The 18,451-nt window shown below is 50.7% G+C and overlaps 1 protein-coding gene across 4 annotated transcripts in view; it reads right to left on the reverse strand.

Annotated features, from left to right (window-relative positions):
• MYO18B (myosin XVIIIB) overlaps positions 1-18,451 on the reverse strand; it is a 232,385-nt gene that overhangs the window by 153,728 nt on the left and 60,206 nt on the right. For all 4 annotated transcript variants that reach the window (XM_027566459.1, XM_027566456.1, XM_027566457.1 and 1 more), the window contains 6 exons: positions 17,442-17,615; positions 14,077-14,167; positions 12,014-12,206; positions 8,763-8,843; positions 6,554-6,701; positions 796-955 (listed from right to left, as the gene is read on the reverse strand). In XM_027566459.1, coding sequence (XP_027422260.1) covers positions 796-955; positions 6,554-6,701; positions 8,763-8,843; positions 12,014-12,206; positions 14,077-14,167; positions 17,442-17,615 — 847 coding nt within the window. The remainder of the gene's footprint in view (positions 1-795; positions 956-6,553; positions 6,702-8,762; positions 8,844-12,013; positions 12,207-14,076; positions 14,168-17,441; positions 17,616-18,451) is intronic.

The raw sequence follows: 18,451 nt of genomic DNA on the forward strand, positions 1-18,451 counted from the left end.
GATACAATTGTTTTAAGGATTAAAAAGACCCTTATAGAAACTTCCCTGGTGGCCCAGTGGCTAAGACTCATTGCTCCCTATGCAGGAGGCCTGGGTTCGATCCCTAGTCAGGGAACTAGATCTGCATAACTAACACAATATTGTAAAGTTTAAAAATAAAATAAAATTAAAAAAAATAAAATAAAAGGACAGTGAGCTAAGACTTCCTTGAGCCAAAAAAAAAAAAAAGACACAGCACAGTCAGATAAATAAGTAAATAAATACATGTATGTTTAAAGACCCTTATAAAGTGCTTCCTCTGCACAGCAGGGAGTTAGTAAATGTGGCCTCAGCTTCACACGCGCACGCACACACACACACACTTCCCCAACAGGCATTTTCCAATAGCTCTCTGAATTCAAGGCAGCCCTCTGCCAGCACATCTGAGCAGAGCAGTCAAGAAATGCAGTCAGCTTTTTTCAGGCTGCAAAAAGTTATCACTTCGGTTTTATGATCCCCTAGTTGGAGGATGTCCATAAAAGTCCTCCCAGTCACATCATCTCCCAGATACTTAATGAATAAGAAGTCACAGCTTTCTAGCTTTTGTTCCACCTCCCCAGACGGCCAGCCTTCCTCCTTGGCTGGACTCAGGCCAGTCCCAGGAGATGCTGAAGCACTCCTGTTAGAGTTACGGGTCTTTGTGTCATTAGGGAAGGGTCCCCGTACCAGCCCTCCATCACTGACTGGGCTGCTATGACTGCACGGCCCCAGCACCTCGAACGCCCCCCGCCCATCCCCAGCCCTGGCTGGGCTTACCTGTTCGAATGCTGTAGGACCTGGGGGGCGTCCAGGGCTGAAAGGTTGGGTTTGGCCCTGTGGAGCCAGCCCGTGAGGTCATAGCGCACAGGGTCGTGTCCCAGCTGGTGGGCGATCTCGCACTGGAGGGGCTGCTCGCAGGCCCGGAGGGCAGAGGCTCCTGAAAGCAGACACAGGGCATGAGTGCCGGGGCCTAGCGGGACACTCTGTCATGGCGTGGCGTCTTTGAGAACACGCTTTTCCCATTTTGATGGGACTCAAGCGATCAGTTCTGGGCACTGCATTTCCCCTGCTTTGTGCACTTACACGCACAGCTTCCAGCCTGCATTCCGTTCCTCCTTGCTTCCTCTGTCAGTCTTTCTGATGTGGACTGTTTTTAACGTCTTTATTGAATTTGTTACAATACTGTTTCTGTTTTACATTTTGATTTTTCGGCTTCGAGGCATGCAGGATGTTAGTTCCCCGAACAGATATCTAACCCACGTCCCCTACATTGGAAGGCGAAGTCTTAACCACTGGACCACCAGGAAAGCCCCTCCTCCTTGCTTTCTTAAATCGAAGATACCTGCGTTCCCCATTAGCGCGTACCATCTTTGTGATTTTAGCCAGAACCATGAATCACGTGGACTGTTTTTTAATGTTTTCTTTCAATCGACTCAGTTTTACAGGTAAAATCCATTTGTAAAGAAGCATTATACTGCAGGTTTGGTGTGCCAGCTATATTTACTTTCTAATATTCATGGAAATAAATACACAATTATTAAATATTTTGAAAATATGTGTAGGTACCACTTAAAATTGTCTGGAATACCAGTTGCCAAATAAACACACAGCAAATTCTTGGGAGATGCTGGTGGACACCTGGTTCCAAGGGACAGAGTGGGAGAAACAAAGGGGCTTGGAGTTAGAGAGGACCTGGGTTCAAATCCTGACCTGACCGTTTTTATAGTGGGACAGGGGCCAAACCACCTAAACCTCTGAGCCTCGGTCTCCCTCCGCCCAGTGTGCACCTTAAGTGAGAGGCAACAGCCAGCGAGCCGCACGTATTCTGCTTGAGTGAACGTTCTCATTAACTCAGAGCTAATCGGAAAGCCCCAGAGGCAAAAAATAATTTTTTAATACCAAAATGTCTGAGTTAATGTGTCTATCAGTCAGTCCAGGACAAGAATTGCTGCCCTGGGACCCGAGAGGCTTCCCGTGTCTTCAGGCCTCACAGAGAGAGGAAAAGGCCTTCAAGTCCTGCCACCACCACACCCTACAGGACACCTCTGCCTCTGGCCCCATTTTCTGTGTCTTTAGGCTAAAAGTCAGGATCCAGGAAACACTCCATTTGAGAACTCTGGTTCACCCGATTCTGCATCAGAGCAGAGCAGGGGATGGGTAGGGAGGAGGCAGTGGCAGGGGTCCACAGGGCCCTGCTCTGGCCCAGGCCCTGGGGAGACGGCAGAGCACAAGATGGATATCCTCTGACCTGGGGGGGTGGGGCACATATAGGGAGGTCGTTGGGCTGATGAGAAGCAAGCCAAGAGAATAGGTCGCCAAACATCCCAGAACCCAGAAGTGGCCCTGAAGGAGACGAGGAGGGCGTCAGGAAGGAAGTAGTGTGGCTAGAGAGAGGACAGGGTCAGGGAGGCCTCTGTGGAGGAGCGCCAAGCAGGGAGCCAGAGGAGGAGGACTACAAACACTTCTGGGTGCACCCGAGCCCCTCTGTCCTCACCCCAGGCCCGGGGGGTCACCATCTTACAGGCGAGGAAGGAGGTGACTTTCTACAACGCACGCACATTGCAGCTAACTAGTGGAGCGCGGGTCCAACCCAGCACGCTCGGGCCCAGTGCCTGGGCGGGCTTCTAACAGCTCTCTCTCTCTTGGCTTTCTGTGGGTCTGGGTGAGTTTCCTCCTCCACAGTCCCCCAGGAAGAAAATAACCGTTCCAGAACCCTGGAGACATTTCCTGAAGACAGGGCCCACAGGGCCCTGGTCAGTCATCAGGCCTCTCCAAGGCCCCAGGCACTCCCTAGAGGTGGGGTGTGGCGGTGCCCACACTGCCCGGCTCAGACTAAGGGCCCCACAAATAGCAGTTCCGACTGCCCCGCCTGATGGCAGAGGCCAGTACCTCAGAACACAGAGATGACCTTCTGGAATAGAGAGGATCATGGGCAGCATCACACCAAGCACTATGACCCCCACCTCCAGGGTGAGGGCAGTCCAGGGTTGTGTACATATATACAAGTACACAAAATTATATTTCATGACTGTGTCAGTAGAAAGAAGGATTGATATTAATAATACGTAAATATATTACATTGGTTTGCTACAGCTGCCATAACAAAGCATTACAGACTCTGTGGCTGGAAGCCTAAGGTCAAGGTGTTGGCAGGGTTGGTTTCACTGAGGCCTCTCTCCTTGGCTTGCAGATGGATACCTTTTCCCTGTGTCTTTCTTTGTGAATGTCTGTGTCCTAATCTGTCCTCTGAAGGACCAGTCATATTAAATTAGGACCCACCACAGTGACCTCCTGAGAAATCTGTATGCACGTCAAGAAGTAACAGTCAGAACTCGACATGGAACAACAGACTGGTTCCAAGTTGGGAAAGGAGTATGTCAAGGCTGTATATTGTCACCCTGCTTATTTAACTTAAATGCAGAGTATATCATGAGAAATGCTGGGCTGGATGAAGCACAAGCTGGAATCAAGATTGCCAGTAGAAATATCAATAACCTCAGATATGCAGATGACATCACCCTTATGGCAGAAAGCAAAGAACTAAAGAACCTCTTGATGAAAGTGAAAGAGGAGAGTGAAAAAGTTGGCTTAAAACTCAATATTCAGAAGACAAAGATCATGGCATCCAGTCCCATCACTTCATGGGAAATAGATGGGGAAACCGTGGAAACAGTGAGAGACTTTATATTTTGGGGCCCCCAAATCACTGCAGATGGTGACTGTAGCCATGAAATTAAAAGACGCTTACTCCTTGAAGAACAGCTATGACCAACCGAGACAGCATATTAAAAAGCAGAGACATTACTTTACCAACAAAGGTCCGTCTAGTCAAAGCTATGGTTTTTCCAGTGGTCATGTATGGATGTGAGAGCTGGACTATAAAGAAAGTTGAGCACCAAAGAATTGATGCTTTTGAACTGTGGTGTTGGAGAAGACTCTTGAGAGTCCCTTGGACTGCAAGGAGATCCAAGCAGTCCATCCTAAAGGAAATCAGTCCTGGATATTCATAGGAAGGACTGATGCTGAAATTACAATACTCTGGCTACCTGATGGAAAGACCCAACTCATTGGAAAAGACCCTGACGCTGAGAAAGATTGAAGGCGGGAGGAGAAGGGGCCGACAGAGGATGAGATGGTTGGATAGCATCACTGATGCTATGGGCATGAGTTTGAGCAAGCTCCAGGAGTTGGTGATGGACAGAGAAGCTTGGCATGCTGCAGTCCACGGATACGCAAAGAGTCAGACACAACTGAGTGACTGAACTGAACAGTGACCTTAGTTAAACTTACTTTAACTCTTTAAAGACCCTGTATCTATAGGAAGTCCCATTCTTGGGTGCTAGGGGTTAGAAATTCAACATACGAATTTTTGAGGAGGGGGAATACAGTTCAGTCCACAATATATACTTAAAACATGTTTTTGCCTTAAAGTCCATTTTTTTCTTCTACTTTTAACAGAAATTAAAAGATTGTCATGGATCCCTAAGAGTACTGTGGGCCCCAGGCACAGCCCCTTCTGGGCCCAGGCAAGTCACCACAGAGCCAAGCTCTCAGGAGCCATGTGGGTACTAATACTCTGGGTGTGGTCCCGGGAGAGCAGCTGGATCATCAGGTGCAGAAGCGCTCCATGTGTGTCCCGGACAGAGGCTCCAGCCCAGCAGCACTGAGCGCTGTCCACATCTTTCTCCAGCTCCTCCCCCAATTTCTCATAAGCCGCTCCAGTCAGAAGGTCACCCCAAATACTCCCATCGGAGCTGCACTTTTCTCAGCGGCCAGGGACCTCCACGCAGCCAAGTCACGGCCATTCTTCAGCCACGCCTCACTCAAACTTTCAAGTAGCATTTCCTTCGGTTGGTCTGTCCCTCCTCCTGAGGCTTCCGGAACGCCACCCCCTCTCGTCCCCTCTCCGACATCCCCGGCCACTCCTCCCCAGCTACCCTTGCTGGGCACAAGCCTTGTCCCTGGAATGTCCCAGGGCCGAATCCCTGGCCGTCTTCACTGCCAACCTTCATTCCTTTAGTGATCCAAACTAGAACTGTGGTCCTCAATGTCTTCTTACAGATACTGGCTTTTTTCTTTACCATCCATCTCCTCTGCTGGAACGTCAGCCCCTCGGTGGACAGTTTTGTTTTGTTCACAGATGTATTTCTCAGCCTCCATTTCAGGTGCTCCAGAAGTATTTGTTGAAGGAACCAGTGCATGAACAAGCCCACAATCTGACCGCCATGTCGGGCGGGACCTGGAAGACCCCACAGTGCATTGTCTTCTTACAGGCCCGGGGGCGTCTGGGTGGAAGGGGGCTTACTCGAGGCTGAGAGGCAGACATGGCTTGTGTTGAATCTGCCTTCTGACATGTACCGTCTGGGTGATCACAGACAAGCATTCTCTACAAGCCTCTCTCTGGAGCTCACTTTCCTCATGCTGGGGACAGGGTTGGGGGGTAAGAATACGGACCTCTAAATACGGGACAGAATTTGACCAGACACTCTACGCAAAGCCCTGAGCTCGGCCCCTGCATGGAGTGCACACAGCACTCCTCCAACCCCTGGAAAGACGGGGATGATATTCTTCGATGTATCACAGCCTCGGCCTCGTCAGCAACAACTGGCAGCTGATGACCAAGCTCTGTGGCTACCTCCCCTCACCCCACCAAGGCAGTAGAAATTCTGGAGAGAAGGCAGCCAGGGAAAGCTCCATCTCCATTGTTCAAAATGCTGTGAGATTGTTTTGGTGCCACATTGGTGAAACTACAAATAGATGGACTTGAACTTAAAGCTGATGGATGCCAAACCCCATGGCCTCTGAACTCAGTTTCGCTCCAAGCGTCCACTCCCTTGCACTTCTCCTCTCACCAATCCAGCCCAGCAGCCAGTGCTCGGCAACTCCGGAGTCTGCCCACCTCCCCAGGGAGGCGGCTCCTCTCACCTCCCAGCTGCCTTCCTCTCGTGTCTCCACAATGCAGTCTTGGGAACCTTCTAGAACCCGAATCTGACCATAGCTCCCACTGCCTAGAATCCCACATGGCTTCTCATTGCTCTTGGGTTAAAACCAATGTTTTCTGTGAGGCCTGCCAGGGCTGGAGGTCTGAGCCCATATGACATCTCCCTGTTTGTCCTGCACCGCACCCCTGGCTCTCCGTCAGATTTACCTGCAGGCCTCTCCTGAGAGGCTCTGGCTGCCGGAGAAATGAGGTCCACCTGACACCCACCACCAACCCCCAGTCTGCCATCTCAGGCTCAGGAGACTCACGTGTACTTATATGTCAGCTTGTCATCTCCCACCCCTCCCTCTCCCCAGCAAGGACAGGGGTCTAATCAGGCTGTTTGCCTCCGTGTAGATTAGAGCCCACTCAGAACACATGATGAAATCATGAATGGATGAGCACACGAATGAATGAAGGCACACACCCAGGCAGGTGCACAGCCCCCCGAGTGCAGGCCTTGTCAGGGCTTTGAGGAGACAGAGTCCAACTCCCACCGGGAGTGATGATGAGGAGGAGAGGAGCCCCCCCCCCGACCCCGGCTCCCTCCCTCACCTTCAGCTCCAGCTCCTTTCTTCTCAGAGGCAGCACAGAGGCGCTCGAGCACCACGCTGTCCTGGGAGCCCTCCACCCGGACCTCCTCGTCCAAGATCCAGAAAAGGCCCCTGGAGTCCTCGGCACCTCCTCCGGCTGGCAGGCGCACCTGGAGGGAGACCCAGGATACACTGAGGAGCCCCCCGAGAGAGACTTCTCATCTCACCTAGGGAGTCAGGGGTCTGTGGCCCAGGCATCAGGACTCAAGACGTGCTGCTCTGGAACCATGCTCGGCTCACCCCCAGACTCTCAGTGGAGAAGCCACAGGACTACCAATCTCTTGGTTACAAGGGTCTGGATCCTGCCTCTGTCTTCATATCCTGGATGACCCCAGGCAACTTATTGCCCCTCTCTGAGGCTCATCTTCCCTTCTGCAAAATGGAGACTGACAACACTGTCCTCCAAGGTGAGGATTTAACCAAAGCGAGCCCTCTGTACACCACACATCCCTGGCTCCACGTGGGCAGCTGGTCTCCTCGTGCGCAGCCTAACATGAAAGGATGAATCCCATCCCCATCACGTCTTCTTAGAAGTCTTTGTATTTTTTATAGTAAAATCTCGAGAGGAAAAAGGCACCAAGAACATCTTAGAGAAAGTGAACTTGCCTCAACCACACAGATATGAAATTTTAAATCCAGCACCAGCATCAGAGACCCTCCAGGCGACCCCTGCATCTCCACACGTGGGAGACGGGGAGAGGCCTGGGGATCTGCAGGGCTTATCCGAGGGTCCCCAGTGAGCTGATGCGTCCAAACATGGTGTCAGACAGTTAAAGAGGAAATGTGACGTGTATGATGGCCAACGGTCCCAGTGTGCCCAGGGTCGGGGCTTCCCAGGACACGAGGATTTCAATGCCAATTTAGCAACGTCCCTGGTAACCAGGACAGTTGCTCACTCTGACACAGGAATATCAGTCCACACCCCTCTGAGAGGGGTCCAGCGAGGGGAAGGGACACATCCAGGGTCACATGGAGAGGCCCAGGGCACAAGTGTACCTGCCCCTGGGATCCTGGGTCTTCACCATGGCCTCTCTTGCTGGAGCTGAAATCTATAGCCAGCCCCTCCCAGCTGTTCCAGCCACTGCCCAGGAGTCCTGGGGACACCAGGATCTTTTCCTCCTCACACTGTCTGGGTGGTCCCTCAGGCTCTCCCCTCCCAGGAAGGGAGGAAGCAGGACAGGGACAGGGACCCAGCCCGAGAGGCACCAGGGAGCAGCAGAAGCAGCCGTGAAGGGCCGGCAGGGCTCATAGTCAAGAGTGCTTTGCAGGACAAGGTGCAGCCCGCTGCGAGCTGAGAGAAGCCAGGGAACCGGGAAAGGTGTCCAAGTGCAGGAGAAACGTGACCAGCAGGACACCTACTGGGCGTCACCCACCCTGTGGGGCTGTTTGTCCCAGATCTCACGGGTGTTCAGGACAACCCAGTTGTACTACCTGTTGTTCCCATTTGGGTGATGAGAAAGCCGAGGTTCAGAGAGGAGAAGTGACGCGCCCAAGGTCACCAAGATCAGCTTGGAGCCCGGCAAGTTCCATGGCCTGAGCCCTTTCTTTTACAGCAGGTTGGGGGGAGTTGGGGGGTGGGGCAATGAAGGAGGCCAAATTCCAGTGTGATGGTCATGGACTGCTGAGAGAGGGCTGAGCAGAGCGGCAGATCAGGGGTCAGCACAGTGGGTTCTGGGGGCAGGGAGAGGGAGCCAAAGACTCGGGGATCCCCAAACTAAAGTCTGTCTGCCTCCAGGGAGCTCAGGGGCCTGCATCCAGCCTCACCCCCATTCTCCATCCCCAGGGGCCCCCGACTGTCCCGGTCTCTGCTGGGTGCAGCATCTTCGTCTGAACACCTGACCTTGCCAGGTGACAGTGCCTGGAGGTCACCGGGTACCAGCCCTGGAGCCCCGGCTCCGTCCACAGACTGCAGGCATGACTGCATTCTAAGACGCCGACTCAGACTCTCAACCTGATGGGATTGAAATGCTGGTTGTCTAGGCTACACCCTCAGACCAATCAACACAGAATCTGGGAGGGGGTCCCCAGGGTCAGTGTTTTGAACAACCCATGGGTCATTTGAGGTGCGAACAGAGCTGTGATCTAGTAGGTCAAAGACTCCAATCCGCCAGTATTTCGATATAAAGCCCAAGAGGCATCTGAGAGCCGTGGTTCACGGGGCCCTGTGTTACCTGCGAGGGGGTCTGATCCACCACGGCCACCGAGGTCCCCGGGGACGACTCCGGGAGGTCAAACTGCACAGGAACATCTTCCTAGAAAGTCACACAAGTTCAGCATCAGTTCCTTCCGCGAGCTGAGGGGGAAGAAACGTCTGGAGGAAGCTGAAGAGAAGCGAGGGCTTGAATCTCACACCTTGGCCCTTTTTACTGTTATTTTTCATCGTGGTACTATACACATGGCATGAAATTTACCACTTAAACTATTTATTTGTTTGGTGGTGCAGGGTCTTGTTTGCGGTGTGTGGGCTCTAGTTTCCCTGCCCTGCCCTGTGCTCAGTCGTGTCTGACTCTTTGTGACCCCAGGGACTGCAGCCTGCCAGGCTCCTCTGTGCATGGTGATTCTCCAGGCAAGAGTACTGGGGTGGGTTACCGTGGCCTCCTCCAGGGGATCTTCCAGAACCAGGGACTGAGCCCAGGTCCTCCGCACTGCAGGCGCATTCTTTACCGTCTGAGCCACCAGGGAAGCCCCTAGTCCCTGACCAGGGAGCAAACCTGGGTCCCCGCATTGGGGGTATGGCACCTTAGCCTCCGGACCCCCAGGGAAGTCTGCATTTAAGTCATTTTTAAGGGCGTAGCTCATCGGCAGAAAGCACATTCACATCGTTGTGTAGCCTTCCCCACCATCCAGCCCCAAAACTTTTCATCTTGCAAAACTGAGACTCGGCATCCAGTAAACACGAGCTCCCTGCTTCCTCTCCCCATTTCTGTCTCTATGAGTGTGACCACTCTAAGTATCTCACATGAGCAGAATCACACAGGATTTGTCCTTCTGTGACTGACTTGCTGCAGTATAGTGTTGACTTGCTGACTTGCTTAGTATAGTGTTCTCAAGGCTCATCCAGTCCCAGCATGTGTCAGGATTTCCTTCCTTTTTATAGTTGAATGACAGCCCCTTGTATGAAAACATCACATTTGTTTATCCATTCATCCACTGATGGACACATGCGATGCTTCCACCTGTTGGCTATTACGAGTAATGCTGTCATGAACACGGGTGTACAAATCTCTCTTTGAGACCTTGCTTGGAATCCTTTAGGGTGGATACCCAGAAGTGGAATTTCTGGATCAAATGGTGGTTCTATTTTTAATTTTCTGAGAAAACACCATACTGTTTTCCACGGCAGCTGCACCACTTTTTATTCCCAGCAGTCCACATGGGTTCCAGCTCCTCTACATCCTCCCCAGCAGTTCTTACTTTTTGTTTATTTTTAGTGGGTGTGAAATGGTATCTCAGTGTGGTTTTGATTTGCATTTCCCTAAACTAGTGATGCTGAACATCTTTTCATGTGTTTATTGGCCATTTGCTCATCTATTTTGGAGAAACAGCTATTCAATTCCTTTGCCTGTTTAACCATTTTCTTATTTATCTTTGGTTGTGCCATCTTTTGTTGCTGCGTGGACTCTTCTCAGTTGTGGCAAGCAGGGGCTACTCTCTAGTTGTGCAGGCTTCTCACTGCAGTGGCTTCTGTTGCAGAGCATGGGCTCTAGGGTGTGCCTGTTTCAACAGTTGCACCTTCCAGACTCTAGAGCACAGGCTCAGTAGATGTGGTGCGTGGGCTTAGCTGCTCCAAGACATGTGGGATCTTCCTAGACCAGGGATTGAACCCATGCCTCCTACCTTGGCAGGTGGATTCTTTACCATTGAGCCACCAGAGAAGCCCTTTGCCCATGTTTAATCAGGTTCTTTGTTTTTATCCTTTTAGCCTTGGTACGAGAAGAAAGGATACAGACCAGGATCCCAAGAGCATCCTAATATTGTCCATCCTGCAGGGTTGTCAGCAATCATGGTGAGGTTATCAGGAACTGACGACTCAGTGCAGACCCTTCTAATATTTACTGAGCACCCAATAAGTGCTGGGCTGAGTGCTAGAGAGAGCAAACAAACTCTGGAAAACAACAGCTGGCATACAAAAGTAATCAGAAATATCCAGACCATGCAATGTTCAAAGATATTCATCACGGTGTTGTTTCTAACAGCATAGATGTGGAAATCTCCCAGGCAAACTCCGGGAGATGGTAAGGGACAGGAAGCTTGGTGTGCTGCAGTCCATGGGCAGTCGTGTCTGCAAAGAGTCAGACACGACTTGACTACTGAACAAATGTGGAAATCACCCAGGGGTCCAAAGGAGAGCTGAGATAGAATCTGACGCAACCAGAGACATGCATCCTTTCTAAGAGCTGTGAATGGTGGAGGAAATGTGAACAACATAAGGCTATGAAGAAAAAGCAAACAACAGAATCGTATATAGATGGACGTGAAATCTACAGAGAAGACCATGTATGGGGAAATGGCTGGCGTAAGATACTGACAGAGGTAACAGTGGTTGCCTCTGGGTGCTGGGGTAAAGGAGATGGTATTTTCTGCTTCTGGACACTGATTTACACTTGCCAGTTTTTAAATAAAGAACATGTTTTACTTTGATAATAAGAAATAAAGTGAAATATTATGGGAAAAACATGATGGATGCTACCACATGCAGAATGCCTAATACAGATTAGGCATTTTCTAGACCACTTCATCAAATGTTCAAAACAGTGTCTTTAGAAGGTGTGGTAACACCAGGGAGGAAGGAGGGAGTAGATGCCAGGGGGCATCTGGGGTGCTGGCGATGTCTCCTCTCCCCTGGGTGGTAGCTGTGTGAGTGTGCTCAGCTGGACAAATTCACCAAGATGAGACGTATACTCTGGATTTAGGCATTTATTTGTCTGTGTAAATGTCATAGTTCGATTTAACTTTTTTTAACTAAGTAAAGGCAGGCATGCAGGAATGAGCCTGAGCATCCTGACCCACAAGCAGAGCCTCCTGGAGGGCTGCTGCATATTCACCTTTGGTGGATGCTCCCATGTTATGACCCAGAGACTGTGCAAACCACACGATTTTCACCCACAGGTGAAAAGGGCATGAAGGGCCTTCCACACAGAGGCTGCAACCTAACTGCTGGAGAATACTTCAGCTTGGGTGTGTGGGTGAAGAGGAACTGGTCAGCCCAAACAAGGGATAGCTGTGGGAGCAGGGCCTGAGGAGCCCCAAGCTCTGAACGGTAAGAGAAGTGTAAGAGGCCATGGGAGACAGAGGGAGATGGGGGAGGAGCAGAGGCCCTGGCAGCGAGGCCTGCAGTTTGGGTTTTAATCAGTGCTGGACCAGACAGCATGAAGCTAAATCCAGGATGAGCACCAGAAGCCCCAGCCCAGCCCAGCCATACCTCCCGGAATCGCTCCAGCGCCGAGACGAAGGTCCGCTGGTAGAAGAGCAGCTGCAGGCGCTCATGGATGTAATTGTGGCACAGCTCCTCGAAGGTGGCAGCCCGGTCTCTGCCCTGGTGGCGGGGGTTCTGAAAGCCCGGAGAGTCCACCACCATGATGGAGGCCATGGAGAGGTGGTGGGAGGAGAAGGATCTGTGGGGGAAAGGAAAGGAGCCCCGAGAGGACATGGAATCTTAGAGCCCTTCTGGTCCAGGCCCCCCGCTCCCCCATCACAGAGATGGAGAAACCAGGGCAGCATGCTGGGCAGGTCTGCAGACCCAGCAGAACACACTTCTTGTGGGCTGTGTGACTTTGGGAAAGTTACTTAACCTCTCTGAACATGGGTTTCCCCCAATGTTAAATGGTGGGAGGGATGAATAGGAAGACCCAGGGGCTGCAAAGAAAAAAAAAAAAGGAGCTAAAGTATGGGAAGTGCCTCCCCTGGACATTGCAGGCCATTAGGACACATGCTCTCTCCACCAGGCCAAGACTGGAGAAAATACTTGCTTAAGGCTGCACCACAAATTTACTATAACATTGCCTAGAGCCTCCTTTTCTTTCTTAGTGACACGTGGCATCAGAAAAACAACTTTGTTCAGTATCTGCCTCAGTTTACCAAGTTCTCTCTCTCTCTTCACCTCCCTGGATCCTCTTGACAAATCTATGAGGGTAGATGGAGAAGGGACTATTTGCATCAAAAACCAAGAGTTAAGAGACTCTAGAGTCACATGTGGGTTCCAACCCTTGCTCAGCCATAGCGGGGCTGCGTGTCTTGGCAGAGTGGCCCAGAGTTTCTGAACGTCTGCCGTGGAAGGGCTAACGATGGAGACAAACTCAGAAGGCTGGTGGGAGGGCTGGGTGTGATAAAATGTCCATGGCTCTGAACATGGTAAGCGTGAGTGTTTTTTGCTATTATTCCCATCAGCATGAGCAGTTATATGCTTTGGAGAGTCCTAAGTTTGAACTCAAGCGCTTCGCTGTTATTTGCTGAGGTTTTCCATCTATAAAATGGGGCCAATAAGACACACCACACAGACATGCTTGAAGATTAAGTGAGTTAATGTTCAGAAAGCCAGACGCCTGCTGGATGCTTGTAAATGGCAGGACGGGCAAGTGTAGTCATCACCAATACACCCATTTCCCTGATTTGGGCTCCCAGAACCCCAGAGCCAAACAGGAAGCAGCCACCCACTTCCTGCAATTCACCGATAAATGCTTCTTCCCCTGAGCACGCACGATCCCCTGGTTTCTAGATAATGTGTCTGCAATCTCAGAGGGTAATTACTCCAGCAGGAAGAGAGGGAGCCGACTCTATGTCCGCAGAGAACCCCAGCTGCGCTGCTGCTACGCACCAGCCTCATCCCTTGAACAGGATGTCGGAAGCCTAATTACGCCTCCCGCTTACACGGAGGAGGGGGGGGAAGCCCTTCCAGAAGCTCTGGATCGGCTCCACTGGAACTGCTTAGATTTCCCAGGGTTCAGAGCGGCACTCCCCATGATAGAGAACACAGGCTCCCAGTAGTATTACCTGCAGATATCTGCAGTGCTTTATGATCACAATTTAGGAAGAGTTGTTCACAGACATTTTTAAATTTATCTTTTTTTTTTTTGATTTCTTATTAAATTTATTTTTATTTATTTTTTAGCTGTACCACGCGGCATGCAGGATCTTAGTTCTCTGACCAAGGACTGAACTCATGCCCTTTGCAATGGAAGCGCGGATTCTTAACCACTGGACTGCCAGGGGAGTCCCTTATTGACTTCTTTTAATCTTTGCAGTGACCCTGGGGAACAGACCTATTGAATATTTCACAGGTGCACAAGGGGAGGTCAGAGAGGTGAACTGATCTGCCAAAGTCACACAGCCCGCGGGTGGCCAAGGTAGAATTAAAGCCAGCACCATCCAGCTCAAAAACCCACTCTCCAGCTCAACAGAACCCCACTCTGCTAAACTCCCCAGGCTTGGGCTCATTCACGTGCTGCAAAGAGACCACCTCTATACCAGAGGGAAGGCTGCCGTTACCTGTTGATGAGCGAGACCACGGCGGCAAAGACCTCTTGGTACAGGCCGGAGGCCATGCCCTCCACACACTCCACGCCTGTCATCTTGAGCCCTGCAGTGGGGAAGAGAGGAGGGTGGGCATCCCGCGGTCAGGACCTTGCATGGGGCCAGGGACGTCACTGCTGGCCTTAGAGGACCTTCCACCACCACACACACACATCACCCTGCTGCTGAAATTACTCATGTCCTTAGGATCAAGTTCAAGTGTCTTGTCAGGTCCTCCAGGGTCCTGTGTGGCCTGACCCTACCTCTCCTCCATTGTGATTCCTGGTCAGCCAATGTCACCTCCTCAGGGAAGCCTGCCGTAACCACTGCCACGAACCCATTAGGCTAGTTCTCAGGACTATCCTGCCTTTTTTTAAAAAAAAAAACTCTTTATTTTTATTTATGGAGGTAGGTACGCCCATTTCACTGCTGAAGACACTGAGGGCCAACTGGCACTGAGCTAGGTTAGCCTCACGGGGCTACTTGGAAAGTAAGCGGTGTTTGCAGACTCCTTATTATCATCATTGTTATTGTTATTATTATTGGCTGTTACATGCAGCATGTGGGATCTTAGTTCCTCCACCAAGGATCGAACCCATGCCCCCTGTACTGAAAGTAGAGTCTTAACCCACTGGACCACCAGGGACGTCCCCTTACTTTTTTTGAAAAATTTACTTTTCAAACTGAGATACGATTGACATACAAAAAAACCTGTACATTTTTAATCGTACATCCTGATAAGTTTGAAGCATAAACCCATGACATCATCACCATAGATATGCCATAAACATAACCATCACCTCTAAAAGTTTCTTTCCTGTGTGTGTGTGTGTGTGTGTCTCTGTGAGAGGGGGAGAGAGAGGAACTTTTAACATAAGATTAACAGCTTTTTACCTACAGAATACATTACTGCCAACTGCAGGCACTCTGTTGTACAGTGGAGATATTCATCTACTGATCACTCTGTCTGTCCTCTAGGGTTTTTTCCTCTCGACTAAATGAAACTATGTACTCTGTGATCAAAATGTCTCATTTCCCCCTCCCTCTCTACCCCTGTCCCAGTAACCACCATTCCACTTTGTGTCTAAGTTGGACTACTTTAGATTTCTGATATAAGTAGCGTATTATTCAAAAGTCAAAAAAGAAGGAAATCCTGCCATTTGCGCCAACACGGATGAACCCGGAGGACGTTGTGCTGAGTGAAGTGAATGGGCCACCGGAGGACACATGGACCCTAGTTTTACAGCACTGACCGCAGCTCATCTTGACTTTCCGGTTATTTTGTTAGTCTGTGTCTCCCACCCTGCCCCCCACTGAGAGTGCCCCAAGGATGGGGACTGATTCTGAGTCTGTTGGCTCCAAATTCCAATTTCTCTCACACAGTACTCAGTAAATATCTATTGTTCCCTCTTTCTAGGGGGAAATTTGGCAGTTTCACAGCAGAAGCCATAACATGTTGGACTTAATAACTTTGCTCTTAGGATTTTATTGTATTGAAATATGCAGAGAAACAAAGATTTCTAGGTACATACATTCTCCCAATTGTTCATTAAATTGGCAAAAAATCACTTTTTCAAGACAGCCCGAATATCCAAAAAATAGCAAACGGGATAGATAATTTGTAGTCCAACCATGTAATAGAATACTTCAAGTCAGGTCTAGAAAAATATTGAATGAGATGGAAAAGTGCCTGCATATAGTGTTAGGAGGAATAAAAAAAGCTTAGAAAACTATTACAATGGTAGCCTCAGTTTTGTATAAACACACACGGGTCCCATTAGAACAGCCAGCCTTGATTAAGGGGCACTGAGCAGAGTGGGGTAAGGAGTGGGGCTCGTATCTCAAACACTGACCCTTAGGTGTTGGTTCCAGCCACGGAACTGGAAACAGTTTGCAAATTTGCAGGCCCTAGGGCTTGGAGAAATAGTTTTGCTCGTACATTCCAGGCCGCCCGCTGCAGCCCCAAAGCATTTCCCGTCCCTGCTTTAACTCCACCTGCATCCTGGGTCGTTGCTAGGCAACCCACAGCCTCCCAGCATCTCTCTCAAGCCTGCTGGTCCCCTGCCTGCTTAACATCTGCCCTTGAGATCTCAGGCTGCGAGGCTGACTCAGCTTCACAAAGCAGTGCGTACATGTAACTGTGCTTCTGTGTGTGTGTACACATGTGCACGGTGTGCACGCATGTGCCATGCATGTGAGTGCAGGTGTGTGCACACGCGCATGTGCACACATGCCTGTACATGGCACCAGCGTGTGCCTGTGCGTGTGCACCCGTGTCGGAGAGGAGGCGTAACCATTAGGCAGACCCCAGCTTACACCAGAGCGCAGAACTGGATGGCAGTGAAGTCTACGACATCAGCCATCAAGCTGAAGTCCCTGGCAGGTGGAGCAGCCCTGTGGATCCAAGGGACCTCTAACAGATGGTGTTAAAACCACAGTTCAAAACAGTGCTACCCGCTAAGCCCAGACTCTGCAGTCTCCGGAGGGCTCCTCTTGGAGAGTTCTAAGATCCCCGGGGCTCTGAGGGGTCCTCTGCCCTCACCTTCTACAGCCGAAGCATCTGGCCGCCGAGGCTGCAGACCTGGGACTCAGCAGACCCGCCTGCGCAGGTGCAGTGTAAGGGTGCTCCTGCTTGCCCTGCTCCACGTCAGTTCAAAGCACCCCCATTCCTCCGGCTGCTCAGACTCAAGTCCTAGAAGGCGCCCTGGCCCCTTGCTTCTGCCCAGGGCTCATGCCAACAGCTCTAATTGTAAACTAGACCTTGAACTGGCCCACCTCCGCCCATCTGGTCCACCCATCCCTTGTCCAGCCTCCACCACCTCACCAGGGTGACCTGTATCGGTTCCCACCCACTCCTTGCTCTTCATCCAGGCTGGGCTTCACGCAGAATAAACTAATCATGCCATTACCCTGCCTGTGCCCCTCCATGGCTTCCCTCAGTATGAAAAGAAAACTCCATTTATAGACTATTCTGTGAGCTCTCTAACCTTATCTACTGTCCTCCCCACCAGACCAACCCTCTTGGCCTTATTTCGTTGTGGCAGGTCAGTCTTCCACCTAGAGTAGGGGCTCAGCAAACAGCACATGCAGTGGAAAGGCCATGGTCCCTTGGCACCATCCCTAGTGCCCCCTCCCAGGTTTCAGCAGCGTCTGACCAGGACAGAGCACTGTGCAGGAAGGGCCAAGCCCATTTCCAGAGAAGCAGCTTCATTTGCACCTAGAAGGTCCACATACAGTAGACCCTCAATAAATCCTTGATGAATAGTGAGAGGATGCTGGTCTGTCCCCAGAGGGTGGCTCCGCAGGGACCCAGCCCACCCAGGGAGCCCGCGGTGTGGTACCTGAGCTCGCTTCTTCACCCTCCAGGCTCCGCCGGCTCGGCCCAGACGTCACCTGCTCGATGATCTGTCGCAAGTGGTGCTTGAAAGTGGCCGTGTTCAGCTCCTCATACTCGCAGCCCAAGGCCTCTGCTGCATGGTTGGCCCACTCAAAGCGCATGAACTGCTTCCGGCCCACTGCGCGGGGGACAGAGCAGAGGAGGGTGGTGAGGTCCTGGGCGGGCGATGGGTAGGGGATCTCGCCGCCTCCCAGCCTCTGGGCCGCCCACCCGCAGCAGAAGCCTGAACCACGGGGCCTGGCCCCAGCTGACGGCCTCGGGCAGGAGCCAGCTTTCCCAAGAGACACGTCTGTCCTACTAAGCTGCCACCTGCGTAGTTACTTTTCCAAAACAATTAAAAATATCATCCTCTCTATGGGCTACTATAACGCCACTTAACATCAGCAACAAAGCCTATACAACATGAGCAATGCTTATATGGTAACATTAAACGAAAAGGACTAGAAAAACTCATACTGTAGTATGGCATCAATTGTGTAAATCACTCTAAGCTGCTATATAAATAAGGAAAAGGAGATATATTCAAACGCTTTCTGCAGTGGTTCTGTACTAATTTTGTAATCCAAATTTTAAAATTTAATGATTTACTAAGGTGAACTACAGTTCTACTCTTAAAATAATTTTCTCCCATTTCCTATCTTCCCATCTATGTGTTTCTTCCTTTGAAATAAGAATCACAGCTGCCAACAGAGACTTCTCAATCCATCAGAAAAAGATCATAAGGGTATCATTCTTCAAACAGACATCTTAAAGAATCTGCCTGGTTTAAGAAAAATTTGGAAGTGTGGGGAAAGACTTTATCTGGGGCTTTGACAATATCCACCTGGAGTGGGTAGCCATTTCTTTCTCCAGGGGATCTTCCCCACCCAGGGATTGAACCAAGGCATCCTGCATCACGGGCAGATTCTTTACCAGCTGAGCCACCAGGGAAGTCCAATAAGAAGCGCTGGCCAC

Source organism: Bos indicus x Bos taurus, chromosome 17, assembly GCF_003369695.1.
Source record: "Bos indicus x Bos taurus breed Angus x Brahman F1 hybrid chromosome 17, Bos_hybrid_MaternalHap_v2.0, whole genome shotgun sequence".
NCBI classification, from domain to species: Eukaryota; Metazoa; Chordata; class Mammalia; order Artiodactyla; family Bovidae; genus Bos; species Bos indicus x Bos taurus.